The sequence below is a fragment of the Ambystoma mexicanum genome, chromosome 2q, assembly GCF_040938575.1.
Source record: "Ambystoma mexicanum isolate Mex_15411 chromosome 2q, UKY_AmexF1_1, whole genome shotgun sequence".
Lineage (NCBI taxonomy): Eukaryota > Metazoa > Chordata > Amphibia > Caudata > Ambystomatidae > Ambystoma > Ambystoma mexicanum.
Genome location: NC_090924.1, coordinates 329,541,438 through 329,553,673, shown reverse-complemented (window position 1 = coordinate 329,553,673; position 12,236 = coordinate 329,541,438). Strand labels below are relative to the sequence as shown.

Below are 12,236 nucleotides of genomic sequence, written 5' to 3'. Positions count from 1 at the left end.
ACCAGCCAGAAACTCGACGAGGGGGGACGGGACAGTGCCTCCTCGAAAACAGACCCAAGGGCAATCGAATTACCCTGTACCAGTACTTCCACAATGTGATGGTTTGTACTGGTTCTGTTCACAATTTTGGACTAGTAAAGCCAATTGTGACTTTACCTGCCCTGGGAGACAGTAGTCAGTCCCAGGATATGGAGTCTATGTTTGGGGGTCACTGTGACACCCCTGTGGTACTGCACTGAGGGTGCTGTGTACCACACATACAGAAAAACAGATGATACCCTATGGAGTAAAAATGAACCCCATAAGCACATAACAAGTCAAAGACATACCTCAAATAATGCCTAAGAGTGGGAGTAAAAGAGTCTCACTCTTGGCAGGAGAAAAAAACAAACCCCAAAAATCCAGCAAAGCTGCTGGGGGTCTCACTAGGTTTGGGAAATTAGCCTTATAAGAGAATTCTCCCTAACAAGTAAGGAACTCTGCGCTTAAACGCACCTTGACAGCGCTCGCAACCACTGGGAAGATCTCAACCCTATACAGGCTCCTGGACAGAGGGGACCCGAACAAGAAGGAAGTTTACATGCTAAGGTGGGAACGGGATATAGGTAGGGAACTGGGAGTGGAGGAATAGAGCCGCATCTGGACAAGTGTCCAGAAGAGCTTGAAATGCGTCACCAACAATGAAGGGGCGAACAAAGTGTGCTACAGGTGGTACTTGACGCAGGAGACGCTCAACAAAAGCAACCCTGCTATCCCACCGCAGTGCTGGAGAGGCTGTGCAGACACCGGCACCCTGTTTCACCTGCTGTGGTCCTGCCCGAAAGCTGCCAAATTCTGGAAAGAGATCCTCAAACAGGTCAAATTAGTTACCGGCCTAAAAATCCCGTGGGACCCAGGAGTAGTCCTATTGGAGGACTCAGGAGACGGCCAATACCCGATGACCGGCAGATTGGCAGACCTCTGCTAACATCTTCTCCCAGCAGCAAAAATCTCCATAGCAAGGCTATGGAAACACCCCGACGGCCCAGCGGTATCCATGTGGTGGACTAAGTGTTGGGACATCGCAGTGGCAGAAAACATATCCGTCCTCCGTGCAGGCAATAGAGGCAAATTTCTCACCATCTGGGTGCCCTTTTTGGACTACGCACAACAATTGCCGGCCGTGGCATGACAACCGCCTTCCCTGCGGTGGATGTCCAAGCTTGACTGAAGAGCCTCGTACTCCTGCAAGGCACACTTTTACCCCAGGGTCCGTACAAGCAGAGCAGACATGCAGCAATGCAGCAGCTAGCCTACCTGCCCTGACTCAACCGCCCCATACCCACGAGACTGATGGCTTACCCCAGCAGCTGCCTCCATCTGTGACAATTCATGACTGGATACCGCCCCCCTATACCTGAGAAACGTACCTCTGGACCCCCTCCCCCTTTATTCCCCCACAATGTTATGTTGGACATTTGGCTTTGATTTATGTTTTAGTTGTGATTTGTGCCTTTGTCTCAGGACAACTTCAATAATATACGCAGCTGCACATGTCTGTAATCAATAGCCTAATAAAAGGCTTTGTTGAAAAAAAAAAGAAGTCTACAGCCAGAAACTTAGCTCCTGTGTGTTTGTCTTCTCCTTCCACACCCTTACACCAGCAACAGACATTCATGCACCAGGATGTGTACTGGGATCAGACAGTGCTAGCCCCCTTCCAGGCTCACACACAAACATCCACTTAACCTGGGAAAAGGCTTCCTGTAGAAGGTAATTCTGCACCCAAGACGGCAGGAAGAAGGTCAAAAACCAATATGGCAGAAGGACAAGCAGAAACCTAGTGGGACGGCCATCTTAGGGTGCTAGCCACCCTCGGTAGCCATTTGCAGTAAATGTGAAAGTGCACTAGTAAAAAGTACAAAACACAGTAGAAAACCATCCGCTGTCACCAGCTCATACAAAGCACATTGTAAAAGTAACCAAAAAGCCATTACAGAAAAAGATAAGAAACAAAGTATCCTAACTGGACTTCACTTTAGGATGATGTGTGCAATTGGAACAATACAAGAAATCAACAAAGATATTGTCTCTCAGTACTGATAGTCTTATGGATTGATCAGTTTCTCATAAGGATGAGCCAACAAACAAGAGACATAAAGCAAAATACTTTACTTAATACAGGTCAGGAGTCTAAACAAAGTAATGAAAAATGGTTTCCCAAAGAGGTCTATGGGAGGAAAGAAACAAAAAGAAAATGTTTCCTAACAGCTCCTTCTGGTCAGGAGGAAGGGAGGGAAATCTTCACACTCCAGTTTGGCAAAGTAAAAAAGATATTGAAGCAGTTTTCTTTGTCCTCCGGTCAGTTGTCCATTGTATCCGTCAGTATCGAATCCCAGCAATTGACAACATTCTAGGTCCACGGTCAGCTCTTACGTCAAACCAGAGGAAGAGGATAACCCTAACCACCAATCGCGCACACATGCACCGTTACAATTCAAACACTTGACAGCCAATCAGTGATAGCTACCACAAGTCAACTTTCTCAGGCATCTTTGCATGCAAACATAGGGGGATGTGAATTCCAGAGGAATCCTAGACTGCCATGAACAATGCACCTGTGGCTGACTGACATTCCTTTGAGTTCCGAACCAGAGCAGACCCAGGAAAAGACCCTATACGGCAACTCGCATTCTTTACTGAATCACTCGCGAAAAACTAAGTAGAGGCTTAGATACTGGATTTCACAACAGACTGCATTTTGGAAGCCTCTGAGAAGAAAATACTACCTGTGACCCAAAACTGGCAACTGCTTGTGCAACCAGTATAATGAAGCATACTGCTACCAATCCTAACCAGTACAACCATCTATGTCATGATACTGAACTATGAAAACTAAGGGCACATGTGGTAATCCTCCACCTTTCGGGGCCATGAGAGTCCTCAGAGGGCCAGAAACGTAAGTGTTGCATCGCCATTGTGATCTAGATGGCTCTTGTTGGGGAAATATTTTCAGGGCATTCGAAAAAACAATCAAACTTGATGGGCCACACCGAAAAGAGCATAAGATGGCCTTCTTCCTTACAACTTCATGTGTAAATGTACAGACTTGCTGATCTTGTAAAATATTAGATACTCTATTGTACTGCAATGAAAATGTCCATCAACAGACAACCAAAAGTCAGAGATACTGAAAATGCGGTTATAAACTGGCTACAATGACCTATTCCCGCGTCAAAGGAAAGTGGATGGGTGCACCATACAGGGTCATTAAATGTTGTTCTGAAAAATACCCATTGGTGCTAAATCAAAACAATTGAGTTTTCATAAGAACAAAACAGATTGATTTTAGTGAACATTGTACTCTTACAATTCATCCACTGAGCAACAGCACTACATAGATCGCCAAACTGCACCCAGGCGCCTTAACGCTGGCTCTTGATGTACAATGACCTACAAGTTTAAACGGTATAGAAGTATCCAATGAGCATTCAATCTTCAGTCAAACTGCAGTGACCACTTAGTTTGCATTTAGGAATCCGTGTCACAGCAAAAACCTAATTAGATGTTGATGTGAACTTATGCAATGTGCTACAATCTTGAATCAGAAAGCAGTGACCACCAGAACTTAATGTAAACATGTGCCTGTAATTATATATTTGAACACATACCTGCAATATCACTATGAGACCAAGGACCGCAGTCTTCACATCCTCTAGGGAGGCAAACTCATTTTCCCCAGCATCAGCAGGCAGAGTCAATGTACGTGTAACCACCTTTTAGGTAAAAAGAAATGAAGTAACCATAAAAAAAAAAAATCATATGCAACTTTTTTTATTTTTTATTTATTGCATCAATTAGTTACCAAAGGAACTTTAAATGCATTGTGGAGATAAAAGAGAAAGAATTGAAAAAAGGAGAAGGAGAAAGAAAAAACACAGGTACATCAATTATGTATATATAGGGGGGAAACAGTATAACTCAAGAAAAATAACTAAATGTCCACAATTGTAAAAGTTTCTCTCATAAAGTTCAACAAAGCCAGGGTCATATATACTTTTTCCCCCCTTCTCAGAATTAGCCACCTGTCCTGCAAGGTTAAAGTACTTAAATTTGAAAGGTGCGTCCCCAACCATTTCTCTCTGGACTTAGTTAAGGTAACACAGTTCATCACTAGATGCTGTAGGGTTTCAGCCTCTTGCCCACAGCCTCGACACAGTAAACTTGGTTTTTCCTCTTTTTTGTTTCTTTGTTTCTTCTCCCTAGAACTTCTCTTGTGTGGAAGAGGTTTAGTCTAAATTTTAAGAACCGCTGTCTTTCAGTATTTGAGGGAAATTTGTCCAAGTAAGGGTGGACGGTGCCCCTGCAATAGTGCTCGTCCATACCTTGGGTGATTGATGGCAAAGCACTAAGCCTGTCCAGGGTGGCTATCCAGTCCCAGTCCAAGAGTTTCCTCCTTACCATGAGCGGATTTGACATGAGATTGTCTGGTTTTAGTGCTATGGTATTCAGGATTTCTAAACAAATTATTTGCCACTTGGTTAGGACCGGAATCAATTGTCTTTTGATTGCTTCATTAATTGCCACAAATCCACTTCTTTCCTGGGGGTGCAGACATTTGCCAAGGAGTGTCAGGGATTTCCAGACCGTAGATATGTAAAGGGACGATAGGCCTAGTTCCTTATGCACACTTTCCATTGGAATTGATGTCGGTAGGCCCAATACTCTTTTCCAGAATAGGCCCTCCAACAGTTTCCAAATTTCTGAGTTGATAAAGAAATTCGCCTCTGCTGCGTAAGTGAGAATTGGCACAACTTTCAGTTTGTAGAAATCTATCAGAGGACGAAGGGAAAAAGAACAGTATCGTCGCTTGATTAACAAAGCTTGTGAAGCTAAGTTCATAACTTTACTTCTAAGCCTGCAGATACCTGAACCATCTTGGATGCTGTTGTTTAAGGTTACTCCAAGGTATATCATGGATGAAACCACTGGTATTTCTTCCCCGGAAAGGTACCACCTTAGATTTTTCATGCCGATGATAGGTCCTAGCCTCAAGATCTATGATTTTTTTGGATTTATACGGAGGCCGTTTCCTTGTGTGTATGACTCGAGTGCCTTTAGTTGCTGCTGAAGTCTGATGGCCGTTTGGTCTAGCAACAGAAGATCGTCCGCAAATAACAGCCTTCCCACGGCGATCTCCGCAATTTTTGGGGGGGGGGGGGGACACCTCACTGCTTCGAAAGCTTCCTGCATGTCGGATATAAAGAGGCAAAAAACAGCGGGAGCCAACCGACAGCCCTGTTTCAGACCGTTCATGGCCACCACATTGTTTGAGAGGTTGCCCTGTCTATCCAACCTTACTTTAAGGGTTGTCCCCGTGTGTAGTGCTTCGAGAGGTTCTCTCAGGTCGGTCGCACATCCCCATTTCCTTAATTTATGCCATAGCGTTCCGCGATCAACAGAATTGAATGCCTGTTCCAAGTCTATTGACGCAATATAGATGTTCTTATATTTCTTGGCCTTAACCATGCATTTGATTATATTGATGAGTAGCACATTTAAGGATGTTCCAATGCCCTTTCGAAAGCCTGATTGCCAAGGGTCCAGATGGTCTGCCAGCCGACTCCAATCATTTAGATGTTTCAAGATTAATGCTGCAAATATTTTGCCGACGACATCCAAAAGGGCAATCGGTCTGTAGTTTGTGGGCACGGACCTATCTCCCTGCTTAAAAATCGGCACAATTATGGACGTCGTCCAAGATTTAGGTAACTTTTTAGTCTTGTTATGTTGTTATACAAATCCAGCATGAACGAAGCCCATTTTTCCGGGTCCCTTTTGAGGATGTCGTTGCTAAGTCCATCAGGTCCTGCAGCCCTTGAAGAATTGGACTGTTTAATAAGGTCTAGAATATCTTGTTTTCCAAATTTAAAGTCCCAAGGCTCATTCGATGGTAAGAATGGGGCAGGACCTTAGATTTTTCCCATACAGTAAAGGTTCCGAAAGTGAGTTTCCCAAACTTCTGAGGCTATTGGATTTACCATTTTTGAGTTGGAAGGGATGTTTATTTCATTGATCAACTTCCAAATACCAGGGTGTTTTTAGTAGATAGTAGGTGAAGCATCTTCTCACTGTCTTGTTGCATTATTTGATGTTTGTGTTGCTTAAGCCAGTTCCTGTAGGTGTTTCTAGCTTTAGTATACCGGACTAAGTCAGCAGGTGCACTGGTTTTAACATATAACCTCCTGGCTTTTTTTACCAGTTTTTTTTGTCACTACTTGGTGATCATAGTGGTGTCGCTTGCATTGGTGAATTTCCTTGCCGACTACTTTTGGGCGAAAGATCTTCAGTGTTTCAGCATATTCTATCAAGTTGGGACCTTGGTCCTTGATTAAGGAATCCAGCACCAGGGCCATCTCTTTTCTTCCCATGCGTAGTCTATTGCCACCAGGAGTTGACTCAAGAAACTGGTTTGGTAGATGTTTACCTGGTACAGACGAGAGCTTGTTCCAGGCCTCAGATTTGAGTTCCAGGATGTTGTGATCACTCAGGATCGTGGGGATCACTTCCAACGATATTAATTTGCCAAAGAGGTTTTCTGATACAAAAATATAGTCCAACGTACTTGTTTGGGCACCCCGTTTCCATGTGCGGGCAGCTGGTTTGTCGCCCGCCAAGTTTCTGTTTACCAAGTGTATATTTCTGGCTAGTAGTTCCTTCTCCATGGCCACGCCTCTCGTTATATTTTTTGAGGCGTTCAAAGGCAGGAACTCTATTTTCCTCTGCTTTTTGTCGTAACATTCCATGTTCAAGTCACCACATAGCAGAATTTCGAGTAGTGGGCATTCAATCCTGGCGTCGTCTATGGCTTCCAGTAGGACTTCCATGAAGTTGTCCTCATCTCGGGCTGTCGGGCCCCAGTATACGTTGCATATAAGCAACTGCCAGTCTGGAGTAAGTGAAGCTGGTTCTGACGTGGATGAAATCCTAGTAAATTGGATCCAAGGGTTTCTGTTTAGAGAAGAGAGCACTTTTATGCCACTAGTGCGCTTTATCCCCAACAGTAAACCCGAGCTCGGTCTACCTTTTGTGCCCTTTGTTGCGGGGTTTAAATATAGCTCGAACCTGTCCAGAAGAGGTAGATCACACAACCAGGTTTCTTGCAAGCAAAATAGGTCGTAAGAGGACAGATGTGTTGCTGAATTGCCAAGTAAATGCACATAACCCTTGTGTTCCAACTCATGATCTTTATCCCTTTTGGTTTGGAGTTGGAGTGGGCACTCGTAGATGGGTGTTGGCGTTATGACTTAGCAGATAGGACCCCAGCCAGCCAACTCCAGTCGTCTTGACTGTTCACCAAGTTTAGTCCTGCTTTTTCTGGTTGGATATGCACTTGGTCTCCTCTACTATCAACCTCTCGGGTCCCTCTACCACTATTTCCTGCTTTCATCGGATGATCCTTATAGGGTTTAGTTGTTGTACTTCGGTCGTTGTGTAGTAGATGTTTTAGGTCGTTTGTAACTACACGGTCGGTTCTGTGTTCCTCCTCCAACTGCCTAAGCACAAATCCACATAAATTACGTTTTGGGCCCAAATCTAAGAGCAAGTTTTTAGTGTTTTGATCACTTGTGTGAAGAATCACACTGTCGTGTCGCTGTTCATTATGAAATTCGATCCAGTCTAGATCCCTCGATTTTAATTTCTCCAGAAGATCTAGGGATTGTAAGAGCCTCATAACGTTAGCCCGATTCATAATTAAGTTGTCTTCGTAGCCTAGAGTTCTTTCCAATAGTATTCTGTAGTGTTCCTTGGCGTTTTTTGCTCCCGGTCCTTTGTGGGCATTCTGATTGTTGGGCCCACATGCCGGTTTTCTCTCAGTCGTTTCTGCCCATGACACTGTTCTTTTTATTTCCTTTGACGCATCAGGGCTGACTCCTTTATTACTGGTAGTTTCCAGGGATCTCTGGACAAGAAAGTTCCGTCTGTCTTCCAGTGTTGTGTAAACCAAGGCGTTAGATGGATGTATGTCTGCCCTCTCTTTTTCTGTGGGGCTGGCCGATTTTTCTCTACCGGAGTGCACTCTAGTTTTCCACTTAAGTTTTTTGTCGAAAACCGAGTTCGGAATCGGTAATGTGGGCATTGAGGGCTTTTTGAAGGACACTAGCCGCACCGCCCTGTCTGTGATCGTCTGGGCCTTCGTCTCCCCTTTAAAGTCAACTTCTTTTGTCTTGCTGTATATTTCTGGATCTTCTTCCTCGATACAACTTTCAGTTCCGGAGGTATTCGATCCTGACTCCCCCTCTCATGAGGTGTTTATGTCTGAATAAACAGATAAATCCATGAGAGAGATGTCCATGTTGTCATTTGTCAACGTGATGTCCAGTGGGTGAGGGGACTCATCAGGATTTACTTTTAAGCGGGTAGCAGGAGCAATTTCTGTTTTTTTTATTACTGGTCTCTCATGAGTTTGCAAGGAAGTGCCAAGTTCCTTGGAAGGGAATGACCAGTTGCAATTTTAGATCTCAATGTGGGTTTTCTTGTAGGCAAAGGACTCTGTCCTATAGGTTTGTCCGTTGGTATGACTATTTTCCCGTAGTTTTTGTCGCCTTTCTTGTTTACTTTCAATAGACCTTCCTTCATTGGGGATAAACCTGATTTTGGTTTCTTAAATAAGTCAAATAATTTGGTGTTGCTAGTTGGCACTGGAGCCTCGAGCTGATCCCGTATAACCAGGGGCAGAGTATTAGTTGCAATGGAAGATGCTAAACATCCTTCTTTCGGTGCTCGCCTACCCTCCTTCGTTGCTGGGCTAGTTGCCCGCACAGAAGGGTCAGTGTTGGTAGAATTGTCCTTATATTTAGTAGTGGAAAATTCCTCAAGAGTGCTCTTTGTAGAAAGAACCACCTGCTGGTTATGAGTCTGTTCCAGGGAAATCGGACCACTCTCCGGGCCACCTGCACTCCCTAACCGAAGACTTGTCCTTTCCGATCTTCTTATTTCTTTTTCTTTAATGATTGGCTCGATGATACTTTTCAAAATGTTTGTCGTATGTTCGTCGTTTTTTTCGAGTTTCGACTGAATTGCTGAGACAAAGCCTTCTATAAAGATCATTTTAGAAAACATCATTGCAATTGTTGTCGTGTGGTCCCGAAGCTGATCATTTTGCAACTCAATAAGTTTCATAAAGGGGGCCATTACAAGAGCAAAAGCTGTGATCATTCCAGGATCGATTTGGGGATCCTTTTTAGGAGGAGCATCTCCTTGAGTTGATTCCAAGACGGACAAAAGATCCTCGTCTGTGGGAGAGGGTTGTCTTCTTTGCCGTTTACTTGGAAACGGCGCTTGCTGGGGAAATACTCCTTTATGGAATCTTTGTGGGGGTTCCTGAGGTAAAGTTTTGTTGACTGAGGCAAGAGACCCCCCCCCCCCATTTATTTGGTGATGACCCCTTACGCTCAGGGATAAATGTGTACGTCCCTGGGGTGGTCATTTGTTGGAATCTAGGCCGTGGCGTAGGGGGGTCCAGAAGACACTCTCGAGTAGTCACCCTGTTTTGCTGGTTCGCACTAGAGTAGTTTGTGTGGAAATCGGTGTTCAGTAAGGAAATCCCGAAGGGTTTCCAGCCGTTGTCCGATTTTTTTGCTGGAGGCTGATCTCTTTTGTTCCCATTTGAGGAACCGAAGACAAAGGGGTTCACAACGAGAGGTGCGATTGGCCTTGGAGAACCCGTCTCATCATCATAAGTTGCGCCCAAGTCCTTTGGGGAGGAGAGAGTAGAATTTAAGGGAGTCGGATTGGGGGAAACCTCCCGCACTGTGTCCTTAGGGGACAATCCTATTTGTGGTTTCACGTTCTGACCCCTATCGTCAATGACCACTGTGCTATTAAAAAGTCCCTGATTTCCAATTTCTATGGGGGACACTGATGTATCCGGGGTCTTGGAAGACTGTTGGGGCTGTAAGTGAAGCTGTGTGTGGGAGCCTTCCCCTTCTCCTAAACTTGATCCGTTCACCACCTCCTCAGCCGTTTCCACATTTATTTGTAAAATATTTTCGAATGAGGCAGTGCTGCATGTAATGGCTACCTCTGGATAGCAACCCGCCCCTGTCCTATATGGCGAGGGCTTTGTGACCGGGGAGTCGGCCATTGTAAACAGTTAGTCAGTAAGACCAGGCCGAATTACTAGGATTTCGGAAGTACCAGGTTAGTATACAGGTCTTTCAGAATAAATAGATCTCGCAGTTACCTTGCTACCTTCTTGTCTCCCTGCCACAGTCTGCACATAGGCGCACTTCCCGAGTGAATCTGGCACCACCAGCGCCTAACAGCTGCACAACAGCCGATGGGCTTTTCCCCGCCGGGCTTAACGCCGCGAGGGTGGATGTCTCGCCGTTAAGTAGATGGTCCAAGTCACGTGATGTGTCACGTGAGCTGAGTGAGCTCTGCCTCCTCCAGGAAGCGACACGGCACCACAGGCACCAGCAAGAGCCCCTTCACGGCTCACACAGCTGGGAAAGAGCGTGTAGAAACGTTCGTTTTAAAGTACAGTGCAGTTCAGTTGCAACATTTTAGCTGTGCTTTTTGTACAACATTCTGGCTTCTGATCACAATCCCGTGAAGAGGTGAGAATAAGGTTTGGAATAATCAAACATTGACTATTTTCTTTAAAATGTCAAAGAGAGAATCAAAACAACTAACACCGCAGCCATTTGAGGGTGCTGGAAAAGATTAGCGAGGGAAGGAGCTGGAGAAGCATGAGACTAGAAATGGTTAGACCATTTCATGCAGCACTGCACAGTTGGCTTCACTAGTTACCATTATATAGATCAAAGGTCTGCAACCTGCGGCTCTCAAGGTGGGGACTTTGGCTTAATCAAAATTAGTGAGTTACAAAGGCTTGCAAGTTGCAGCAGTCAGAAAATATTTTGTTAGAGATCGGGCTTTGCTCTCTTTCTGATAGCGCGCACACACACACACAAATATGACACCCCACCTCTCCAAAGCATTGGGCTAGGTCTTTTTATGGTTCACATGTCCAATGAAAGAATCATCACCCCCTCTGAGCCACCCTCACCCCGGCTAGAAATCTTTATGATCTAACTTTCGGTCTGAGGGAAAACTCTCCAGAAACTCTGCCCATTTTACACAAATCGTAACTTTAAAATGTTTCTAGTCCTACCTTTTAATGAAATGCTGTACTTTTTAATTACAACACACAAGAGGAATGAACCGGAACAAATGAATAAATATGGCAGTCTAAAGTGTCAGAGGGTCTACCCATGAAGCATTGTAGTGTTGCAAGAGCTTGGTTAGAACAGACTTTTTACAGCACATTTACCTTTTCCAGGATATCCATCAGGCTGTCGAAATGATGGGTATTGCAACCCTCTGCCAGGTCAACTAAGAGCTGAGTTGCCAGCTTTCGAACCTGGTGATCTTTGTCCTCTGGAATATGGGCCATCTGTGGGATAACTACTAGCTCAATGAGCTCATCCTTCAAGAGACACAAAAGATGGTTATCAGTCAGTCAGCCAAAATGTTTATTTCAGATTCCAAAAATCCATAAAAACACAAACCATTATAATACATACAATAATAAAACCCATGATTTAAGAGCATCCACAAAAACCACATTGTACCTTTTTTTAAAACAGTCACAAAATAAAAAAATACAATATATACTGCCAATACCGAAGCAATTTTAAAACATATCTCAGAACAATATGCCCTATTCAATACCGCTCGACAGAGTTATCAACACAGTCCTCACCCTGAATCCTTAGTATCCCCTTTCTAAAATACATCACTCTTTTGAAAGTTGAGTAATGCCCATGCAACCAAAACAGAATCTGCACTTAAAATAAAATAGCCTCTCTGTAATGGTGGATCTTAGACTCCCTAACAACTGGAATTAATGTCGCTCTATGGATCCCAGTATAACCCGGGCAATATATTAGCAAATGTGGCACATTTTCAATGCTGTACCCACACACTGGGCAAGCATCGGAATCCGGATAGCCTTTCCACTTCACAGTGTTCCCTCACAAGAGGAGGCAGTCGAACCTTGCATGAGTGATTAACCAACAATCTTTTTTATGGGCACCCCAGATTAAATAGGGTTTAATCACAAAGGGCCGGCTAATCGTTACATGCAGTTTGACAGGATTATGTTCATACTCCAGAAGTGTTCTCTGCTTAGCAAACGCGTCACCCAGAACAAGTGTGTACCCATTCACCTCTGGTTTAGATAGAAGAGC

The 12,236-nt window shown here is 44.4% G+C and overlaps 1 protein-coding gene across 4 annotated transcripts in view; it reads right to left on the bottom strand.

Moving 5' to 3' along the window:
- The window catches only part of TSC2 (TSC complex subunit 2), a 1,437,517-nt gene that overhangs the window by 892,041 nt on the left and 533,240 nt on the right, over nucleotides 1-12,236 (bottom strand). For all 4 annotated transcript variants that reach the window (XM_069647328.1, XM_069647330.1, XM_069647331.1 and 1 more), the window contains 2 exons: nucleotides 11,318-11,473; nucleotides 3,651-3,755 (listed from right to left, as the gene is read on the bottom strand). In XM_069647328.1, the coding sequence (XP_069503429.1) occupies nucleotides 3,651-3,755; nucleotides 11,318-11,473 (261 nt within the window). The remainder of the gene's footprint in view (nucleotides 1-3,650; nucleotides 3,756-11,317; nucleotides 11,474-12,236) is intronic.